The 23,647-nt window shown below is 39.1% G+C and overlaps 1 protein-coding gene across 1 annotated transcript; it reads left to right on the top strand.

The window, feature by feature from the left end:
• The first annotated feature begins 673 nt into the window (after positions 1-673).
• Positions 674-20,252, top strand: p2rx3b (purinergic receptor P2X, ligand-gated ion channel, 3b). The gene is made up of 12 exons (XM_040146589.1): positions 674-798; positions 2,389-2,524; positions 4,672-4,743; positions 5,952-6,021; positions 6,217-6,310; positions 7,366-7,443; positions 7,537-7,678; positions 16,470-16,606; positions 17,058-17,151; positions 18,393-18,458; positions 18,857-18,934; positions 19,628-20,252. Exons 1-12 carry the CDS (start codon positions 677-679, stop codon positions 19,751-19,753), a joined length of 1,215 nt encoding a protein of 404 aa, XP_040002523.1. The 5' UTR covers positions 674-676; the 3' UTR covers positions 19,754-20,252.
• Positions 20,253-23,647: the final 3,395 nt, after the last annotated feature.

The following is a 23,647-nucleotide window of genomic DNA, read 5'->3' as shown; positions in this document are numbered from 1 at the left end:
TTGCTGTAATGTGTGGCTACCTATAAACCCTTTAGGCACTAGTCTTATTACAATACAGTTGCTGTTGTTTTGCCCCTTGACTGAAAAATCCAGAATACTGCGCACAAAAAACTTGAACATGAACATCCATGGTGCACTGAGCAGAAGAAGGGAGGGGGGGCTCTGAGTAGTCATTTAGATAGTCTAGGGGGAACCAGAGAGGCAGAGGTAAATAAGAGAGAGAGAGAGGAAAGAAGAGACTTGCAGAATGGGTGAAGAGAGAGCTAAGGACGAAGACGGAGAGAGAGCTGTTAACTTGTTGACTAGTTAGTCATTATGATGCAGGAAGTCGGAAGAGAGCATCAGCTGAAGATCGGTATCACTGAGCTATAGACTTTCCATAACTGTGTTTTTAAAGACAGCTAGACTTTTTCCATGAAGAAGAAAACATACAACCCTTGGATATCTGGATACTGCTCTCACTGTTTTTTTTTTTTAACACAAAATAATAGCCAAGATGCCAACCACATTTCGGGACCTAAATCTGTAATTGCTGTAGGCACACACACTAACAGCTGCTTCAGTTTCAGCCTTTATATTCATAATACACACAGAGTGGAATTTTTTTTTATATTTCTGTCTTATATAAGCCATATCACATACAAAAAATACACAAGCACGCACAAACACTGCTAGGATGTGGTCTTGTATAACAGACTTCTTCACCTATGAAACCACAAAGTCGGTGGTAGTGAAGAGCTGGACCATCGGCATCATCAACCGTGTAGTCCAACTTCTCATCATCACCTACTTCATTGGGTGAGTGTTTCCTTTCATTCTGGTGTATTTTTGGGCTTATACGGTGCTTACTATGGTATGGTTCAATTAACCAATAGCAACTGCAAGTTACAGAAATGTATATTTTCAGACATTCATATTTCATGTAATGGATTAGGCACTGAATATTCTAATTATAAATAGAATTATTAAGAATTAAATGTCTATATTATTTAAAAAGAGTAACTTTAGAATATTAAATTTATTCACTTATCACTAAGAATACCATTAAAGTGTTCTGTTATTGACACTGAAAGAGTCAAATCTAGTCAAAAGTAAATTTTTACTGGATAGAAACTTTATATTTTTGAAAAATACAGATCATATTAAGTAATTATTTAAATAATTTTAATTATGTCATTAATTATAATCTTATCCCCCCACCTATTTCATTAATTCACTATCAATTAGAAAAAGTAATCTGTCAACCAATAGCATATTGGTCGACATTTGTATTGCTATTTCTAGTTAATGATCAAAATTATTATATGTGTGTGTGTGTGTGTATGTGTGTTGTGGCTGACCACTGTATATATGCAAAGGTGTATTAATGTTGCCATTACTCAAATATGCTCTGGAATCTCTTCCTGTACTTTTTACATTTTCTCACAAACCCTAATTTGTCTTTGTCTTTGTCCACAACACATCTGTTTTGTTTGTTTGTTTTTGGCTAACATACTATAACAATTTACAATCTGTCCTTTTTAAGCTGCACACACACACACGAACACACACACACACACACACACACACTCACACACACACAAACACACACACAAACACACACACACATAAATTAATAAAGAAAAAATTGAATGATGGGTACCTTCCACTTGTGGTTTTATATTATTAGCTGTTGCCGAAAACATCTTTAACTTTTTTGTTGATAAAAACCCATTAGCTGCAGTTTCAGCGATTTATCACCCCTGCTCTTTGTTGTTAATGGGTTAATGCTCTCAGTAGCAGTTATACTGATAAATTAAAGGGATAGGTTAGATTTTTTTAGTATTGTAGCTTCATATGGAGAACAAGGATCATTGCTATTTAACTTTCCCCCACCTTTATCACCTCCCCATGTAGTTAATGAGTTAATGAGTTTTTGGTATTAAGATATGGACATTAAATCACACTAAGAATCCTGTAACTAAAAATCTCCCAGCCAGGTGGCTGCTGCCACACCAAAAAGGAACATCAGCATGTTAACAACAATATTAAAAAACACCAAAGCTCACAATCTAAAAAGCGAACTGGCTGGTACTTATTTTTACCTATTTCTGGTCACTGCTCATTCAGTTCACATCTGGTGAGAGCAAAATGAGCAACAGGCGACAGCATTAGCTTGTAGCCTTCTAGTTAAATAACAGTGATGCATGAACAGGCTGAACTGCTTCTCAGAATGAGGTCTGAGAGAAGAAATACAGAAGAGTTTTTCTTCATCTGTTTAAAACACTGTCTTACTGTTTCTGCTAGCATGGCTCTACTCTATTGCACAGGCTTAAATATTCACTTTTAGCTCAATTTCACATTTTGTGTGTTGGTGTGTGTGTATGGGTGTGTGTGTGTGTGCTTCAGGTGGGTCTTTGTCTATGAGAAGGCCTACCAGGTGAGAGACACAGCTATTGAATCCTCGGTGATGACCAAAGTAAAAGGTTTTGGAATCTACAATGAGAAGGTCATGGATGTTGCAGACTACGTCATTCCTACACAGGTATGGACACATAGATGGATGGATAGACCAATGGATGGATTGATAGATAGATGACTGACAGCTACTGGTGCCTTAATACACGGGCTTACCTGGGCTTGAGCCCTGGGTCTCCAACCAACCAGGGTTCTCAAGAGACATGAGTTTAGTTTGTTTTTTTTCACTCATCAGGCCTCCAGTTGGTTGGATGCCTGACTGTAAACTCCTGGAAACATTGTAGAAACAGAGCAGTAATACTAATGAGTTACATTTACTCTCGTTACTGTAACAAAGTCATTTTTGTGTGCCCTTCCACTTTTTGGAATGTTTTTAAAAATCAGTAATTTCACTCTTACTCAAGTTTTTTTCCACCTCAAGTATTTTACTTGGGTTCATTTAAAGTTGAAATCGTTACATAGTTGAAACGAAAGTCACATTAAAGCTGTAAGCATCGTTGACAGGGCCCTCACACCTTTTTCCAACTTGGGGGTATTTCTTACAAGTAGATGAAACACCGCTAGTACTACTTACTTCAAATTTGTAGGGGGTGCCATCAGGGCATTGTACCAGACCCACACCCATATCAGATATCAATTTCTGCCAATTCTGACGTGCCTTTCAGGTATTGTGAGTTTTCGAGGATCTCTAGTTCCTCAACAACTTCCTATTTCATTGTCAATGTCGAACTTTGCCACGCTGCTAGGGCAACACCAATTGAAAACTCACAACCTTCCCAATAAAGCATCATCAAGGTCTTAAAGCTTTTCTTACCATGTTTGAAGTGAATGTGGGAGAAGTACATCAAAGTAAAACATGTAATGTCCTGTTGCTAGTAGGTGGCGTTATGAATGTGGCTACAGAATTTCGTACATGTTGGAAATGTTGTGCTATCAAGCCAAGACAAAAATACATTTTCACCATTTTTTGAGTTTTGAGCACCTTTACCCCCTGAAAAAGCGATTAATTTTTATGGAGAATAATAATAAGAAACATATCAGTTTCAATGGGGTCCATGTGCCGCTTGGTGCTCAGGCCCTGATGATGAAGTTATGATTAATGTGTGAAAATGCAACAAATGATAAGAGTCACATCAGCAACTGGAACACAGAAGACGCTGCTGATTTAATGCACAACCTTGAAACCACGGCAAGTGTTCCAAATCAAACCCACCTGCCATGTTACATGACCAACAGGTGCATGCTGGGTCTGGCTAAATTCTATGTTCACCTCTAGCGACAGTGACGTGTGCGCCACCTTTCTGCTGTTTGTGATAATCCCTGTTGTGAAAGCAGAGCTCATTCAGCTCAGCGTCTGAAAACTAGGAGGAGCGCAGTGAGACAGAAAGGCTGCGTGGACTGGTTATAGTTTGCACTGAGAATGAAATAGCAGAGAAGGTGGATTTAGAGCGCATTGTGGATGCTTGTGTGCACAAGACTCACAGAGTAACGTTCAGACAGGTGAGTGCAACAAATGAGTGACTCTTGAAACCCATTGTACAGAGGAGTGCATCAACAACTACTGTGTTGCCTAGATACGTAGTGTTTTGTAAACTCCACAGAGTTTACATTGTTTATACATCTTAGCCTTTTCTAAGAAGTGGCAGCTATTTGAATTACGAAGCTTAATATTGCTCCCACTGTGGTGCCCATAGACTAGTATATTTTTACTCCTCCCCTTCCCCCTTTTAAAAGTGAAACAAAGTAATGTTTACTCAGAGAACATTTTTACTGACTTACTTTGTACATTTATCTTAGTACATTTTCAGAGAAGTAATTTTACTTTGACTTGAGTAAGATTTCTTTTAAGTAACAGTATTTTAACTTGAGTATAAAATGACCCTGCGCAAGTAACATCTGTGAATATTTGAAAAAAATTTAACTTATGTCCATAAACACATTGCCTCAGAGCATGCTTGGAAGATCAGCTCACCCACCTATCCCAAACAAACTACAATTTTAAAAATTCTGATATATATTTGCACAGTTTGCACCACTGCTATGAACAATATTGGGCAAGGGAAGTCACAGATGTTTCCTGTGCATAGCTTTGTCAGCGCACTGTAGTGTAGAACAAAAATATATCCACGTTATAAAGGCGTACAGTAATGTTTAGGCGCCCTGCTGCCAGTTGTATACAGTGATAGTGATGTGCTGTATATGTGTTTTCTACAGGGAGCCTCGGTCTTCTGCATCATCACCAAACTGATCACTACAGAGAACCAAGTCCAAGGATACTGTCCTGAGGTCAGCTACTGTCACTACCATTACTGCAGTACTACTACCATTATTAGTGCCTCACCATTACTAATATATCTACCGGCATTACAAGAACTTTACAAGCTAAACTAGCTAAGATTAGCTAGTTGAAGCTAATCTTCATTTAAATGCTGCATCTTTCCATTGACTTTGTACTCAGTCATGCAACCTCTACATTTTCTGTATTCTTTTTAACTGCCCCTTCGGTCACTGTTTTTCCAAATATTGCTGCCACTCTGCCATTACTGTTAGCACTATCAGTGATTTAAAAATACTGATATGATTCTTGATAATTATTATCGAATTTATTTGTATCTTCTTTAAAAACTGTCATATGGACTCACCAACAGTAAACAAATGTTTTTGTTTGAGTATTGCAGAGTTGCAGGATGTGGATATGGCAAATCTCACATATAAATACATTGCCAAAACTACAGTATGCTGTAAAAGGTAGATGATGTTCCTTTAAAAAATTTGTTTACAGGACATGATTTTATTATCTCTTGTGCCATACAGTAATCTATGGTGAGCACCAACAAAAACAACCTGTTCAGGGCTGAACTGGATCATACAACATACTACCATGCAAAGTATGAACCCTTAAAAAAATATCAGGTAATATGGCCATCAACCTGCAGGACCTTGGTGTTAAAGAATCCTTCCCCAACAAGTCTTTTTTAGAGTTTGACTCAAATGGTAGTCTATATAAGAGAGCCATATCTGACCAATATCTGAAAAATACCATTCAAGAACTTTTCCTTTCTCTCTTCACTGGCTAAACTAATGCCAAAGTATCCTCGTCTGCTCTAAACATGAACAAGACAACACATGAAAGCAGTCCATGAGCCATGATACATAAATATAATGTTACACACATTATTAGATAAAGTCAGATAAAGTTTGTTGCACTGACCGCACTGACCAGGGCAGATCCACACACACATTTAAAATTGTCAGTAATTAGATTTTAAGTTTTTCTCATATCATTAATTACAATATGAGAAATGCTAATTAGTTTTTCGAGTGCCCAATAATTTGAACATTGGTACAATGGGTTTATCAGAGCTATTTCACTGAGAACAGTGTACTGCTGCTGGGATCAACACTGAGGAGAGTGGGGAGACTGAACCATTTGTTAGTTGTAAAACCTAACAAATGTGTGTGTGTGTGTGTGTGTGTATGTGGATGTTATTCAGAGTGAGAAGAAGTATACTTGCACCCAGGACAGCGACTGCACTAGACACCTCAATAAGCCAGGAAGTTATGGTGAGACCTTTTTTGTGTCTGTTATTCTTTTCCTCTCATCTCTGTGTCACAATATTTGTTGGAAACAATTTCATAATAATTACTTTTAGAACACTTATGTGCTGAATTAATGCTTTACAGCTTTTGTTTATTTCTGAACCTCACAATTATTTTTGCTTTTGCAGTTTGTTTAAAAGCTTTTCTTTTCCTCCTCAGGAATTCTTACAGGAAAATGTGTTCCTTTCAATGCCACTGTCAACATGTGTCAGATAAAAGGATGGTGTCCTGCTGAGATAGACACCATCAAAACGTAAGACGATACTGTGCATGTGACAAAGAGATTTTTACCAGGCTTCGCTATCACTGTTCTGTACTATTCTTCTAATGAAGAATACCGACTCTAACCATTGAGAGAGATCAGGGTTACACTGATTGCAAGATCATGATATGCAGCTCAATTCAGACACATCTCTATGTTGGGGCAGTGCTATGGGCTAAAATTAAAGTCAATAAGATTTTGAGCTTGTAAAGTGATGTTCACAAATAATTGTTGTAGTTGTAGTGTAGTTGTAAATCAACCACTGTAAACCTGTAAAATAAATCTGCATTAGAAATTTAAGTTTGTGCATGTGTAGAAAAGATTTGTATTTGTAAAAAAATTGAGACTGTGTGAATCTGTGAACAAAGGATATCACTGGTGAAGTTACACAAATACACTATGGAAAAAGAAATGATTTTGTGAACATCTATCTACAGATACAAACTGCACGTAAAACTCAGCACTCAAAGTTCCCACATTGTTTGTGACACTGAAGTTACAAGTATGAATTTTGACTGTCTTTACACCTGAATCTGATTGAACAATGACAGTCCAATCAAAAAGCAGGGTCCATTCAGAGGTGCAGATGTTTCTGTTGCCTGACAGGTGTAGTAGACTTTCAAAATGGATGACAGCGCAGGCTCCATCATCCGTCTTGAAAATCTACTACACCTCTCAGGACCTGCGGCAGAGATGAAGATAATGGCAAAGCAAAATTCGTACTTGTAACTTCAGCCCATTGAGTACACTCTTTGAAAGGGTCACTGACCACTAGTAATGCAGATAGTTTGGGTTGTATTTGACCAAGTTTTGAGATATTAAAGATTTCTGCTTCCTCCCCAGTAGACAGAGGTGAACAGAATTGTATCTGTTTTTTAAAACCTCCGCCTTGCCACACAATTTTCTCTTTCCTTATGATGATAAGGAAAGAGAAAATTGTGTGCTGGCATTGTGAGGCTCAAGAAAAATAACAAACTTAAACACAAAGCAATTCACATGTCTGTTTTTTCTCTGCTTCTACATTCCACCCTTTCTCTCTTTCTCAGTACACAAATGATGGAAGTGGAGAATTTCACCATTTTTATTAAGAACAGCATCCGCTTCCCAACCTTCAACTATACCAAGTATGTCAAGTGTGATTTTAACAATGACGATGATGATGACACTGATACTGAAGTCTGACATGTTGACATGATGATATGTCTGTGAATGTGCAGGGGGAACTTCCTTCCTACTATCACTGGTGATTACATCCAAAAATGTAACTTTGACATGATCAACAACACCTACTGCCCGATCTTCAGAGTGGGAGATGTGGTCCGCTATGCGCAGCAGAACTTCACTAAACTGGCAGACAAGGTAGAGTCAAGAGACATTTTCAATGCTTTTTGGGCCATGCCCAAGTCATGTCTTTATAAGAAAATTGCAAGTCAAGATAGATGATTTTCAGGTCTCTCAGTGCTGACCATTACATTGACATAGCATTTAAACATTTTCCCTTCAAAGCTTTGTCAGTGGCATTTTTTTAATGTAACTGAAATCAAATAATTCCTTTGCATAGGCCTAATAACTATGCAAGGTGTGTGGGTATAGAATGCAATGCTTGTAGGTGTCTTATTTGTTATTGTTCTGGGATTTTACCAGGGTGGAACATGAGATTTGTCTTGTATATGCTTTCAAGTCCAGAGTCATGTCTTTAGAGAGTCAAGTCTACAGTAATTCAATTCTAAGAGTAGTTAAGTCTTGTCCTCATGTTTGTGACTCAAGTCTGACTCGGGTCTCAAGTCAAGTATCAAGAACTCTCTTTTGTGACTTAGGTCTAACCACTGTCTCAAGATAAAGTTTCAAGTCAAGTCTCAAGTAATTAAACTCTCCAGGCGTTCAAGTCTCCAATCTTAATCCTCGTGTTTGATTTGAGATCTGATATGAGTCTCAAGTCAAAGTCTTAAGTCATAATTTTTATGACTAAAGGGTGACTTGAGTTTGTAAGTCAAACACTAGGTCATAATTTTTGTGACATAAGTCTGACACGAGTCTCAAGTCAAGTCATTTTTGTGAATTTAGTTTTGCTTGAGTCTTAAGTCAATCTTGAAACTTCTGACAAACCTGAAGACTAGCTGAAACCTACAAAGACCACACATAAAGATTATTTTTGATTGCCCTCCCTTGAGAGATTTATTAAATAAAAAAGATATCAAATAGTTACATCAAAAAGATAGCCTTTTTGTTTGCCAAAGGTGTGTTTTACATGCAGCTAAAATCAATCTCTGATTTAGGGTTTTATATTCCTCAAACAAGAAGCTAATGTCTGTTTTGAAAAACACAATACATGGAGGTCTTATTAGTAATTACCTATTGAATGTCTCTAGCAAAAACTACGTAATTTTTTAGCTGGACCGGCCACTGCTCCGGCACTTCCCCAAATGTCCATGACTGACTGGGATAGTGAGTGAATGATAGGGTTGAGTTCATGATGAAGTTACAACACTGGTCAGCCAGCTGAGCATTTGAGTTTCCTGATTGGCCATTCTTCTTTCAGAATGCACTGGTGCGAACAATTTCTAATATGTCATCACGGGGATGTTTACAGTCAGTGTTGCCAACTTAAAGCCTTGGTTTCTAGATTTACAGACTTTTCACACCCTTTAGTGACTTTCTTCAAACTAGCACCTAGCAAGAAATATTGTGACTTTCTGGGCAAACCTTAGCTACTTTCTGTAGACGAGAGCTGCCACTATTGCCCCACAAGGGCAAGGTCAGACTTTCCCTGTGCAGGCAAACCTCTCTATGCATCTCATTTAATTGACCACCTTGGAAGTGACTGCTAAATAACATGTATTCTTAATGGGCCTCAAATCAGTTACTGTTTCATACTTGACAACAGAAACAGAAAAACGTGTAAATGAGAACAGCTTTATTGGGAACTTGGCTGTATAAAAATACTGTATGTGTGACCACAGACAGTAGGAGAGGAGCAATCAGATAAAGGGCTGAAACCAGCTGACACTAGGGAGAACACGATGATGTCATGATTATGCTAATTAGCGTATTACGTCATCGAGCAACTTTTAGCGATTTTTCCAACAGGCTTTAGGTAATTTCCATTTAAAGTAGTTATTTACAGTGGTTCCACAACAGTTTTCAACTACGTCCTCAATTTTGCACATTGACCATACACAGTCCAGCCATATACTTCAGCAGCCACAGAGTGATTCGCTAACTTGTTAGATATAAATCCTTTTATTCTGCAACTCTTTAATGATTTGAGTTCTGACGGCAGACGACCACACCAATCCAACCAAAACAAACATGGACGGCAACCAGCAGCTTGCACTATTTATATGCAGTGACATTTGCTCTGAAAAGGCCGAAAAAGGAGGAAAAAAGTGCAGAATTTGGGTGAGACCCTGAATTGGGAAGCATGGGCAAAGCAGACTGTACGGTCAACAGAGGGAATTTGAGGTGAGTGAACTTCGTAGATCGAAGCTAACTTTAGGTTGGGTAAATCTATTGCAATCACCCCTTTAGTGAAACCTGACGTTGATAAGCTAGCTTGATGTTACCAGTCCATTCAGTCATTTATATTTTGGTTTACCAAAAGTACCAAAAATAACCACATTAACCAGTAATGGTTGATTCAACCACATGTTATTTTGGCTGAAGTAATAATAATTATTATTTAAACCAATTTGATTTGATTTTGAGCGAAACACACATAATTGCAGGTCAGCAGTTTCTTAAGTTGGTTAAAAAAGTATCATGACCACATCAGCATCATTTTAAATTTGTGGTAATAAAACAATGTCCTTTTCTTATTATCACAGTGATGAAGGCTGTATTTGTATCAAATATGGGTTAGGGTAAACGAAAATCAGACGGACTCATTTGGAACTCTTTGATACTGTCTCTATATTCTTTATATCTGCACTGGACTGTGACACTTTGTTGTGGTATTGTCAACGGTCATCTATGAACTGCTCTGTTTTGAATATTGACAGGTAAACCGAGAATGCTTCAAGAGAAAGTTCAGGATCATATCCAAGGAGAGGCTCTCTTTGAAAAGAAAAGAAAAGAAAAGAAAAGAAAAGAAAAGAAAAGAAAAGAAAAGAAAAGAAAAGAAAAGAAAAGAAAAGAAAAGAAAATAAAAGAAAAGAAAAGTTAGTGCAACTTCTGCAATCTGTTACATGGATGTTATTACTGCAGGTGTTTGCTACAAAGTCACTAGTTGAAAAGATGTTGCAGATGCAACATGATTTTGGGAAGATGGTCATTGTGATTAAATTGGAACTTTTACCTATTGTAATTGTTTCACTGGTTTTTGCAGACACCCAGGACTGAGGCAGAGTTTCTGATAATTGATGATGAATTCCATCAGAAATGGCAGTTTCCTCAGTGTTTGAATACCCTGGATAGAAAACACATTTATGTATAGCCACCAGCACACAGCGGTAGCACATTCAGTAATTATAAACGTATATTTTCTGTTCTCATGTTGGAGAGCCAACATGCTGTTTCATTAATGTTAATGTAGTCACCCAGGGCTTTGACCTGCTGCATGCCCCATCCCCAGAGACACTGCAAAATTCCGTTACCGTTTTCTTTGATGCTTGTGGGGGCCGATGCTTACGCCATCTATTCTGACCTCATGAAGTCCTAGCTGCATAGGCAGATGGCCAATGAACAGTGCATCTTCAAGTTTCATGGGCACGGAGGGTTGTAGAGAACATCCTCGCCAACCAGTGGTCAGTGTGACATTATGCCAGTCTCCTCTTTCTAGACAAAGTTACTGGCTGATGTTTGCCTGCACAACTATTTGGGTGAACGCTGGTCTGAGGCATACCTCACACAAGGACTGGAAGACTAAAAATTTTTGGCAGGAGACAGGAGGAGGGGAGGACTTAGAGCATTCTTGTTGAGGAGGAATAACTTCCAATGCCCACCACCATGCAGAGCAGCTGCCTGATGTCATTAAAGACTACTATGTCTCATCAGCTGGGCCGTGCTGTGGCAGGACAAAATGGCTCCATAAGGGAAAAAGGCAGCATCCATCCATCCATCCATCAATCCATTTTCTAGCACTTATTCTGGTCGCAGTGGCAGCAGGTTAAGCAAGGTAGCCCAGTGCACCTCTCCCCAGCAATGCTTTCCAGTTCCTTCTGGGGGACTCCGAGACATTCCCAGGCCACATGAGATCTCTCCAGCATGTTCTGGATTTACCCCAGGGCCTCCTACGAGTTAGACATGCCAGGAAAACCTCCAAACGAAGGGCGCGCACAGGAGGCATCCTAATCAGATGCCTGAACCACCTCAACTGGCTCCTTTCAATGTGGAGGAACAACAGCTCTACACCAAACTCTGTCCAGATGTCTGAGCTCCTTAGCCTATCTATAAAGGTGAGCCCAACCACCTTATGGGGGAAATAAGGTGGTCACTGCCCAAAGCTTATGACAATTGGTGAGGGTTGGATCATAGATCTGCTGGTAAATTGAAAGCTTTGCCTCCTTGCTCAGCTCCTTCTTCACCACAATGGTCCGATATAGTGCCAGCATTACTGCTGATGCTGCACCAATCCAACTGACAATCTCACACTCTATTTTACCATTACTTGTGAACAAGACCCTGAGATACTTAACCTCCTTCACGTGAGGTAGAGACTCGCTGCCAACCCGAAGGGAGCAATCCACCCTTTTCTGGAAGAGGACCATGGTCTCAGAATTAGAGGTACTGAATCTCAACCCAGTCTCATCACACTTGCAACCTGTCCCAGTGCATACTGGAGGTCATGGTCTGATGAAGCAAAAAGAACATCTGCAAATGCAGCGAGGTAATTATTGGGATCCCAAAATGAACACACTCCTCCCCCTCGCTGCACCTTGAGATCTTGTCCTTGTAAAATGGGACAATTATGGCAGAGACCAACACCAACTGGAAAGATGTTTGACTTTCTGCCGAAAATATTAACACAACTCTTACTCTGGTTATATAATGACCAGATGGCTCACTGTAATGGCCTCGGTCCCCAATACTCCCAGAGTGGCTCCCACAAGACACCCCAAGGGACACAGTCGTAAGCGTTCTCCAAGCCCAAATAACACATGTATACCGGATGAGCAAACTCCCATGTAACCTTGCAAGGGTAAAGAGTTTGGTACTTTGTTCCATGCCCAGGATGAAATCCGTATTGCTCCTCTTGGTTCTGAGGTTCGACAGTTGGTCAGAGTCTCCTCTACCGCACCCTGGCATAAGATTCCCTGGGTAGGTTGAGCAGTGTGAATTGGAACACCCCCTCTGATCCCCCTATTTAAATATGGGAACAACTACCCTGGTCTGCTGGTCCACAGGTACTGTCTCCGACCTCCATGCAGCACTGAAGAGGCGTGTCAGCCAAGACAGCCCAACAATGCCCACAACCTTCAGCATCACAGGTTGAATCTCATCCACACCCGTCGCCTTGCTGCTGCTTGGAGCTTTGTGACTACCTCAGGGACCTCCACCTGAAAAATGAATGTGGCTTCCCCCGAATCTTCAAACTGTGCCTCCTCCTCAGAGGACATGTTGGTCTGGTGCAGGAGTTCTTCACAGTGTTCCTTCCAGTACACATCGATATCCCCAGTCAGAGTCACCAATTCTCCTCCCTGGCTGAACACAACACAAGCCCTGCTTTCCCTTCCCGAGTCGTCTGATGGTTTGCCAGAATGTCTTAGAGTCCAACCGAAAGTCCTTCTCCCTGAACTCCTCCCACGCCTATGTTTTTGCATCCACAACTGCAGCAGCTGCAGCCATTCCGGCCCTTCAGCTCCCCTCTGCTGCTACAGGAGACCCCCGGGCAACGATGCCTGAAATGCCTCCTTCTTCTGTTTGACAACCTCCCTTACCGCTAGTGTCCACCAGCGGGTTCTCAGGTTGCTGCCATGACAAGTACCTATGACCTTCTGATCGCAAATCAGACTCAAGTTCAGATCCAGCATGCCATTCCTCCCAATCACCCCCCCTCGCCTCCCAGGTTTCTCCATTGTTGCCCATTTGAGCATATAATTCCCCTAGGAGGACTATAGAGTCCCCAGGTGGTGCCCTTTCGAGGAACCCACTCAGAGATTCATTGCAGTCGCACGAAGGCAAGCCTCTTGTTCTCCAGGGAGAACTCCAAAACAGCGGGGCTCAGCTGGGGGCTCAAGAGTATCCCCCACACCCTGGGCAACTCTGGAAAAGGAGAGAGTCCAGAAGTTTGGTTCCAGAGCCAGTGCTGTGCTTGGAGGTGAGTCCATCCATAACTAGTTGGTACCACTCCAATTCCTGCACTCCTTCCCCACCAGAGAGGTGAAATTCCACATCTCTACGACCAGTCTACGATGCCAGGGATTGGCATGCCTAGGTCCTGGTTTACATTGCACCCAATACTGATTCTGCTCCCTGAAGGTATTGGGCCCACAGGGTGACTGCCCCATGTAACTTTTTCCCGACTGGGCTCCCTTGGGTCAAGGTCCTGTTAAAAAATGGTTGCTGGTGTGAGAGGTGTGACTGTGCACCTTTTCCATGGAGGTGGTTCTGAGCCAAAGAAGAACAAGTGAAAATAATCCCCTGAAATTATGAAGGGTGTTTCTGATTCTGCAACCTGCACTATCAGTACATTTTGTTTATGCGGTATGCGGTATGCGGTATATTTAATTATGGGTCACATCTTCCATTAAGTGTGGTTGAGTGTGGTCTAGGATTGATTTAGAGTTAATTGCAGATATCAGGTTGAGCTTTGCTCGTCCGGGGCAGTTACAGGTTTGCAAACTGGACCCATGCTGCAATCTGCTGCGTTCTGCTGCGATTAAAAAATGACCTCACATCTGTGAACTTGTTTAAAAAATATTCTCACCAACATGTTTTATTTGCTCACAGCATATAGGAGGGATTATTTTGTGGTGTTACTGATTATATGGAAATGCTTCGATGCCCATAAACCACAACTGCATATACATGAACATGAATAACATGACTGAAAACTCAATGTAATAACCCTTTTCACATGACGAAAAAAATATTTTGACTCATTCTGAGTCTGTGTTACTCTAGATGATTTTAGTGTTAAACTGGGAATCTGTGGGTGAAAGCTTTCCAATCTGATGTTTAGAAAGCACAAAACAATATTTACTGTTAGATCCTGACTGATCCTGTGACCTGTCCAGAGGTTTAAATAATTAATGAAATCATGCTGTTGTATCATCCTTGTCTATAATTGGGCACAGCCCTTCTCTCAAATCAGAGACTGTATATGAAACACATGTATCATTTCTGATGTTACTGGAAAACTAGTATTTAATTAACTACACAGAGAAGTTGTTTTGGGCAACTCACTCCTCACATAGAACAGTAGCACTGATGTTTCTGAAGTTATGGATTACACTGCTGTGGATGATATTGTTGATGATCTTTCTCAGTCTCAGGATGTTTTTTGATGCACATATCAATGTGCAGTAGAAAAAATAGAAAGAGGCCACACAACACAACTGAGAGGTGTTTTTTGATTTTGGAGAGGTGTGTGTGTGTCTCCAAATAAAGCCACCAAAAGTTCTGTGTCCGTGTTTACGATAAGAGGTGGTCTGAGCAGGTTTTAACATGAATGCAATTTTGTGCCAAAAAGAGCACCAAAACTGCACTACCTATTTAGCTTTAACAGTGGCTCAGCAGTACCTCTCCTCCCACATCATCGCAAACACATTGGTTTGCTACCAGGAAATTACTTAACAGTTGCAGATGCAAAGGCCTACAAACTTGCACCTGTGGAAAATAGCATAAAAACTGTTTGCTGTAAGCGTTGGCATTGCGCCCACAGACAAAGAGTCTACAGTTACGTTGGCAGCTCTGTGACAAGGTACTTGGCCATAGTAGTGCTATGAACATCAGCACCTAACATGCTCACAATGACAGCCTTAAATTTTATTATCAAATTGCAAATTTGATAATAAAAGGTTCAAATGCTAAGCTTGTTTCAAAGATTTAGTGAAGTAAAATACAAAGTGCTGCTTTCAGTGGTGTCACATTTTAAAATTCCAACAGTATAAAGTGACTTCATATTTACAAATTCATAGTTATGAATAAATAAATACATTTTGTGAAATGTAGGTCAAAAGTTGTAGAGGTTAATGTGACTCAGACTCGTTTCAAGAACATTTGGAATAGTATTAAAAGGTAACAGTACTCCAGCATTCAGAGGGGAATTGTAATTGAGTTAATTGAGTAACATATTCAAATTAATTGTGATTCATATTCCAAATGGTAAAGGCACATATTAGTAATGTTATGTAGTGTTATGAACTCAAGGCGGACCCAAATGCAGCACACAGAGTGGGGTGGAAAGGAGAAAAAGGTTTATTAAAGGGAATTTCCAAGTCTTGGGGACTGATGGCGGTGCACTGACTGATGGCGGTGCACTGCCTCCACTGCCAAGCCTTCGCCCAGTAATAGCTGGGCGAAGGCTTGGCAGTGGAGGAGCATGGCTGGGCATGAGTGTGGCATGAGGGGGAAGCCTGGCTGGCAAGGGTTTTCTGGGAGGCTGACAAACAGGAAGGTTAGCAGGCAGGGAGACTACCAGGGGAGAGATTATCCTGGGCTACAAGAGAGGCAGGTTAGTAAAAGCGATGCAAACAGAGAATAAAGCAAAAGAAATCACGTTTTAGTTGCCCTGGAACATTTACTACCACTAAGGTTGAAAAAAAAAAAACCATCTGGCGAAGAATTGATTTAGGGTTGATATACTGCAGGTTGATGAGTTGATGGAAGGCAGGTGCACAGGTAATCAAGGAGTTGGGAGCCAACAGAGTGAGGATGGCGAGCTGCACCCAACATAAAGACACAGACAGAGACAAAGACAGGGGAACATTGGAAACACAAGGAATCTGGTGGGGGTGTGGCCACAGCAAAAACAAATAGTTTTAAAGGCATTAAAGCATGTGACTTGTCATCCTGTACATAATTGAGAACATACCAGAACAGTGTAACTGGATTATGACGATGTGCAAAGAAGAGTCTTCATATAAACTCTTTACACTGAAATGAGTAGATAACTGCCTATCTGCCATATTAGCCGTTGCAAATTAGTTGCACATAAATTTAATTCCTAGGAGACATCCATTTACTTCTCTCATTTTGAAAATTCTGTCAGGGAGGAGTGATTGGAATAAAGATTGGCTGGATGTGTGATCTGGACAAGTCAGATGACCAGTGTAACCCCTCATACTCCTTCACCCGACTGGATGCTATGTCACAGAAGAATGCTGTATCACCAGGCTACAATTTCAGGTATTTAGCTACATTATTGGACTGATATGTTCCATCCAGAGAACTTGACAGAGAGTTTGACAACTGCTTGAGAGTATACCATGAAATTCTTTGCAGATATTCGTGCTCCCGAGGGTGCGATTTCTAATTATCTCGGTAAACCCATGACCTTTCCTCCAGCAATATTTGACCAAAACTTCCACTTTTACACAGGAAATATAAAAATATCTAAAGGTAGAGTCATTTATAGTTTTTGTACTCATACTCTTTGTTTAACATTTGATATCAGGCTGTTAGCAGTTTTTGCCATTGTCATTATTTGCTCTCTTGATGCTTTCAAGTGTGACATATAAATGATCTAATTGATTTTTCTCTATTACATCAAAAATTTACTTCTCAGTTGCACACTGATAAGTAAGCTTTACATTGTTTCCTTTAATATAAAAATGGTTAGATTTTTCTGTTTCTACAGATTTGCCAAATACTATAAGATGGAGAATGGGACAGACTACCGCACTCTGGTCAAAGCCTATGCTATTAGGTTTGATGTTCTGGTCAATGGAAATGTGAGTATATTTCCTAGACTGGGTTTGAGTTTGAATGAATATACTGAAGACACTTGTGTCTAGAGGGATTTATGTGTACTTGCATAACATTATTTATTATGAATAATGATCCAGGAATATGGCTCTATATGTAGTCATTTAGACAGTTCAAGATGGATGCTACTCATTCCTCTGTATAAAGTATACTTCTAAATCTTTGTAAGCATCTAATGTTTTACAAAATTTCTTGCTGCATTATTAAAGTTCTTTGCAGAAAACTTTACATCTGCAATCTACAATCTCAGTAACAGTATGACCTTGCTGTTTGGGTCTGGGACACTGAAAGGGTTAACTTAAAATAATTCCAGGTCAAAGTAGTTATGATAAATGAAATTTGATTATCTGACATCATCAACATTTTCACATCAATGTTGCGGCCTTTCTGTGTTGACCTTACATGTTCTTTCCATCTCTATGTGGGTTTTCTCTGGGTGCTCTGGTTTCCCCCCACAAAGACATGCAAGTTTGATGAATTGGACAGGCTTTGCTGACAGATGTACCTTCTTGAAGGTGCTATATGTAAGTTTGGCTATTACTGTATAGCCAACATTAGCATTAATAGCTCTTTCTTTCCCAAGAGCTTCAGCCGTCGTTGCATTTACAAGGCGGTAGGATATAATACGAGCTCTTGGCAGCGCTACTTCTTCATCCTCTCGTGTTGGACTGAGGGCGGACTGGATGCTGCAGTGACTCACTACTGCAGAGTGGTATTAGGAGATGGGAACGACTGTGGCCAGCTGGTTAGCATCCTAACTTCAGTAGAAGAAAAGAACTGATAGAAATAGAAGCAAAATGAGTTAACATTGGCATTACTTTTAAAGGAATGAAGTTTGATGCTGAGCTCACAATGTTTCTTTTACACTGGTAAGTAAACAGGTGTTATTGCTAATGTTAGCTATGTAGCAATAGCAAGAACTGTGTATATATATATATATATATATATATATATATATATATATATATATATATATATATATATATATATATATGTGTGTATGTATATGTAGCACCTTTAAAAGAAACTTTTTTCCACATCAGCCACTACATTAATAAGAATGTGAACTTTGGAGACTTAGAAGATAGTAGGCGCAGGAATTAAATTAACAGAGGAAGTAATTTCTTGTACTGCTACATTTATGAAGTGCTAATAATACCCAGGAGACTGAAACCTGCTGATATAATCTACTGTTCTTGCTTTGTAGGCGGGGAAGTTCAACATGATCCCTACACTCATCAACATGGTGGCAGCCTTCACATCAGTGGGAGTGGTGAGTTTACGGGTATACTTGACATAACCAGTGTAAAAGTTCATTACGTATGAGTATTTTTTAATTAAGTAGTTGTTTTGTGTTTTCTCAGAGTTGGTTAATGGTTAATGGATAATACTTAGTTAATGGAGCTAAGTGTTATCTACAAGTACAATCTGCAATCCTGCTCACTAAAACTTAGCTGTGAACTGTGCTGAGTCTTTAAAAAAAAAATGAATAGTAACTTTTGAGGAAATTCGGGGCTGCTGTAGGGCTCTAACCAAAATCATTGTGTATCTCCAAGGTTTTATCTCTGCTCTTGTTTTGATGAGTGCTATATTAATAAAAGTTATTATTATTATTATTATTTATTGTTGTTATTGTTATTATTATTTATAATAATTATTATTATCATGTAGGGTACGGTGCTGTGTGACATCATACTGCTGAACTTCTTGAAAGGAGCGGAGCAGTACAAGGCCAAAAAATTTGAAGAGGTAAAATACCTGGTTCTTAAAATAATTAATTAAAATGTAATGTGTACTAAATTAAATCTGACATTAGTAATCACAGTGTCAGTAAATCACAATTACGTTGTCGTTATGCATTTGAAATTATTGATTAATGTAGCTTTAACCTCCATAATGTCAACAGCTTATTAACTGAAAAAGCAGCATGGCTTTACAGCTGCACACAAAAGTTTGGTCACCCTTGGGCAAATTACATATTTTGTTGATTGTTGAAGTGAAAAGAAGTACATACAACCCTTGAGGTGAAAAGACCATAAAAATGTTTCTTCAAATCTTAATGCGCTATTACTTTTTATTTAATTTACTTAAACAAACAGAAAAAAACAAACAGTAATAGTGGTTTGTGCAAAAGTTTGGGTACCCGACTAAGTCGGTACTTAGTGACGCCGCCCCCTTTGGCAGATATCACAACTTGCGCACTTTCTTATAGCCGGCTAAGTCTTTCTAGTCTTGACTTAGGTATTTTCACCCACCCATCCACTCCACCCACAACATATAGTAACTCATAGTTAAATTTAATGTATGTGTGTTTGATTTTGATAGATACACCCAATACAATAATAATACAACAATACTGTATGTGTGGTAATATACTAAACTAAAGAGCAATACATCTCTCTCTCTCTCTCTCTCTCTCTCTCTCTCTCTCATGTACTGTAGGTGTCGGACAGCCCGCTGGAATCCCAAAGCAATAGGTTTTACCACTCCCAGCTGTCACTCAGACATAACGAGACCATCATGAGGTCCAGTGACTCAGGGGCATTTTCTATTGAACATTACAGCTAAATGGACAAGATCGGAGCAACAGCCAGTGGTCAGGGAGCATTGGACTAAGGAAGACAGATGTGGGTTGGGTTTCTCTAATTTTGTCAGTGTTCTAGGTTGTATCAATTTTACTCATTCAGGGCTCTATATAACACAGTACCTCAGCTTCACCCATGTCTATGTCAATGTCAAAAAAACAAAAGAACCTTGAACTGTTGCTATGTTGCCCTAATTTTTTTTAAAGCAGCTAGTGATAATGACAAACAAATAAATTTAAAATAGATAACTGAATAAATTAAATACAAAAGCATGAGTATATTTGTATGGTGACACTTTTAAAATCTGACATTGGCTCAGTATTTTCTAAGCAGAAAATTTTTGTGTTCATGTTGGAGGTCACTGCTTCTTTTGCACGTTGTATTGAAACTACTACAATATAGCCTTTGTGATGTAACACCTGGAATAAACAAGACATCTGGCATGCATTGGTTTAACTTGCTTGGCCCTCTGTAATGGCTCTATTGTGGTTTTCATTCTGATAGATTTACTCTGTGTAATGGAGCTAGATTGTGGTTTGGTTTGGTTTGATAAAAGAATCAATTTTCTCTCTGATGATAACACGCTGGATAAAGCCACAACAGTGACGGAGGGCCCACTTTCCCTAATAAACATACATATGTGTCTCTGTGTGTATGGTTACGTGTCAGTGGATTATGAAAACCATTTGAAATAACAGGAAAACAATTTCAAATGTGTTGCTTTTAGGCTGAGGGGTAAGCCATGCAGAACACATTGGTATCAATTTGTCTTATAGTCTTATTTATTCTTATTCATCAGAGCATTTAGCAATGGATTTGAGCATTAAAGGCTGTGCACAGTCAAACTGTTGTTTTCACTTTTTCTGCTAAATACACCTTTGCTCAGGTGGAGCTATTTTTGGAATTACATCAAGTAACCAAAGTCCTTGCACTAATGAAAATGCTCAAGGTGTAAGTCCCATCCCAACAGATACAGAAGAAAGAAGGAGATGTCAATCAAACACAATCTGTGTGCACCCACACAGTCCTGTGTGGAGGTAATCAGCCAAAATAAATCAAAACAACTGTGTGGGTGTAAAATGGATGTGCACGGTGGCTTTAAATCAACAGTAGGTGGATTTCCATCCACCTGTTTTTATGAACATTTTCAATTTCCGCATAAAAAAACCTTAGTGGAGACCCTGAAAATTTAAAAGATATAGACTGAAATATTCCAAAAAGGCTTTTACGCATGGCTCAAGTGGAAAAGTTGGTGTATTGATAAAATTTGGCAAAGTACAATGGAAAAAGACTTAGTGAATAAATCATGATCTACATGAGGCATGTGACTTTAATGTTCACTGAAGCTTCAGCCAAGAGAACCTGGCTGCAGACAAGATGGCAAAGTGCTGACATCTGGCTGAAATGCTGCTCTGCAGCTCCAGTGGTGAAGGTGTAGCCAACTTCATAGCTAACCCCAGTCGCTATAATTAGCTGCTGGTAAAGAAAACACCTGAACTTCACTTGGTTCTCGAGGAGCTGCAGCATTTATTTTCTGACTACTGAACCTTTGTCGACAAGTGTACCCACACAACTAACATCTCTTTCTGATAAACTCTTAGGCATCATTTTAAAACTGTAGGTGAGCCAATGCCTAAACACATAGTGTAAATTCACTTATAATCTATAAAGGCCACTGTTACTGTGGTCTTTGTAATCATCACCTTATATGTCTATACATACTATATATATATATATATATATATATATATATATATATATATATATATATATATAAAATAGGTGAAGTCCTCACTGATGTGGACATTGAGGAACTTGAAGGTGTTAACTCTGTTCACCTCAAAGTCAACAATGTATATTGCTGGGTGGAGTTGACGACTCCTGTTCTTCCTCAAATCCACTATCACCTCCTTTGTCTTGCTGACATTTAGTGTCAAGTTGTGGTTTTGACATCATAGCACCAGATTTTCCACCTCCAGGCTGACTCGTCGTTATTAGTGATGAGGCCACTGACTGTGGATTTGTCAGAAAACAACCTTTGGGGTGCCATTGTTCATAATTAATGTCCTGGGATTGATAAACCCAATCCTGACAGACTGAGATGGGCAGATGAGGAATTCTGAGATCCAGTCACAGAGTTTAATGTTCAGTCCAAGGCTGGATAATTTGTGTGTCAGTTTGGTGGGGATGACTATATTGAATGCTGTACTATAGTCGACGAACAGCATTCTGTAACTGGAGTCAAGTGTTATCAAACCTGGAGTCCAGTCAGTGAAATCAGACTAGAGGTGTGGGTTAGAGATACTTTGACTTATAAAAAACACTCAAACATTTGGAGTTTGTTGTTCACAAGAAGCATCTGTTGATGTGAACCATGCTTCACCTGAATCTAATCTCATTTTATGTTGTATTTTTCAGTTACTTAACTGAGAGATCCACACAAGAATTTCAATGCCCTTGTCCACTTGTACCTGAGTAAATGGCAAATTAAGTCTTGAATCTTGTTATCATGGACAATTGATGGATAACGTGTTATTATCAGATGTTGGGACTAAACAGTACAGCACTGCATAGCGCAACTATTGATGACTGATGACAATAATGCTTTACAGTATTTGTAAAATGTTTCATGTGAATTCATTCATGTAATATAGACAGTCTCTGCTGATGAAAGCTTGGCTATATAGTCAAAGACAATCATGCTCTGAATTTGGGGCATTTCACAGTCACTTTATTATGGTGTATACAGATTACATCAGAATTTATACAATGTTCACTACAGTATTGTCAAAGGATATCAAACAGCTTTGACAAAGCATACATATGGCAATAGCTGTCTGACAAGTAAAAACTTCCCAAGCGAAAATATCCAAGTTCCTCAGTAAAACATGGACACATTACAGTTCTACTGATACTTTAGTTACTGAGCAGTTTTTCAACCAAATAACCAAGTTACTTTGTAAGATCAGTAATTCCTTTAGTTATGTTGACGTGGTAAATTGATAAAGTCTGTTCTAGGCAGGTTGCTACAGTAGTCACTATACTATTACATTCATCACTTTTGTATTTTTATTAGTCGTCTTTTTACTACAAAAAAAATTGCTTGACTAATGTTTCACATAATATGTTGTTTCATATCATACGTTCCACCCCTACATTCTAGTTTTACTATAACTATTTACCATAGACTGTACGTTAAAATTACATACTGTGCTGTATGCACATGCTAACACTTTACCAGAAAGGACAACCAATTCAAGAATCCTGGTTATTCCCCAACTCCTTCCGTTGGAGAATTATGATTGATTGCTCTTGGGAACCTTCAATAAAGCAGAAATTTTTCTAGCCTTCCCCACATCTGTGCCTCAAGACAGTTCTCTCTCTCTCTCTCTCTCTCTCTCTCTCTCTCTCTCTCTCTCTGAACTTTGCAGGCAGTTCCTTTGACTTAATAAATTTGCACAAATTTCTAAAATTCTGTTTGTGCCCAAATGTAATTTCAGATATTTTTGAGTAGGGTGCCAATTTGTATTTAATACTTAACTGACTTGTTTTGTAAAAAAACAATTAAACAAATTAAAATACCCATATCTTCTGTGAATTTTTTTCTTTTAAAATACGATATGTACACAGTCTCATACCTTTCCCTTTTTAATGTTTTTTTGAATATTATTTGTCCAAAATCAATTGAAATAATGTCATTATCCATCTCATAGGGGAATGGTGGCATTAGAGCCTTCCTGAAATGGTGATTTTTTTTAAAAGTCTATGGGAAAAATTAATGGGAAATCTGCATCTGGAACATGGCCCCTGAAAAAGTGGGCGTTTACGGTCTAGCTCCATTGTGCTTGCTCATGGGAAAATCTTGGGTCTCTGTAAA

This window comes from Xiphias gladius, chromosome 15 (assembly GCF_016859285.1).
Source record: "Xiphias gladius isolate SHS-SW01 ecotype Sanya breed wild chromosome 15, ASM1685928v1, whole genome shotgun sequence".
In the NCBI taxonomy this organism is placed as follows: domain Eukaryota; kingdom Metazoa; phylum Chordata; class Actinopteri; order Istiophoriformes; family Xiphiidae; genus Xiphias; species Xiphias gladius.
This window is presented reverse-complemented; position numbering and strand designations above follow the sequence as displayed.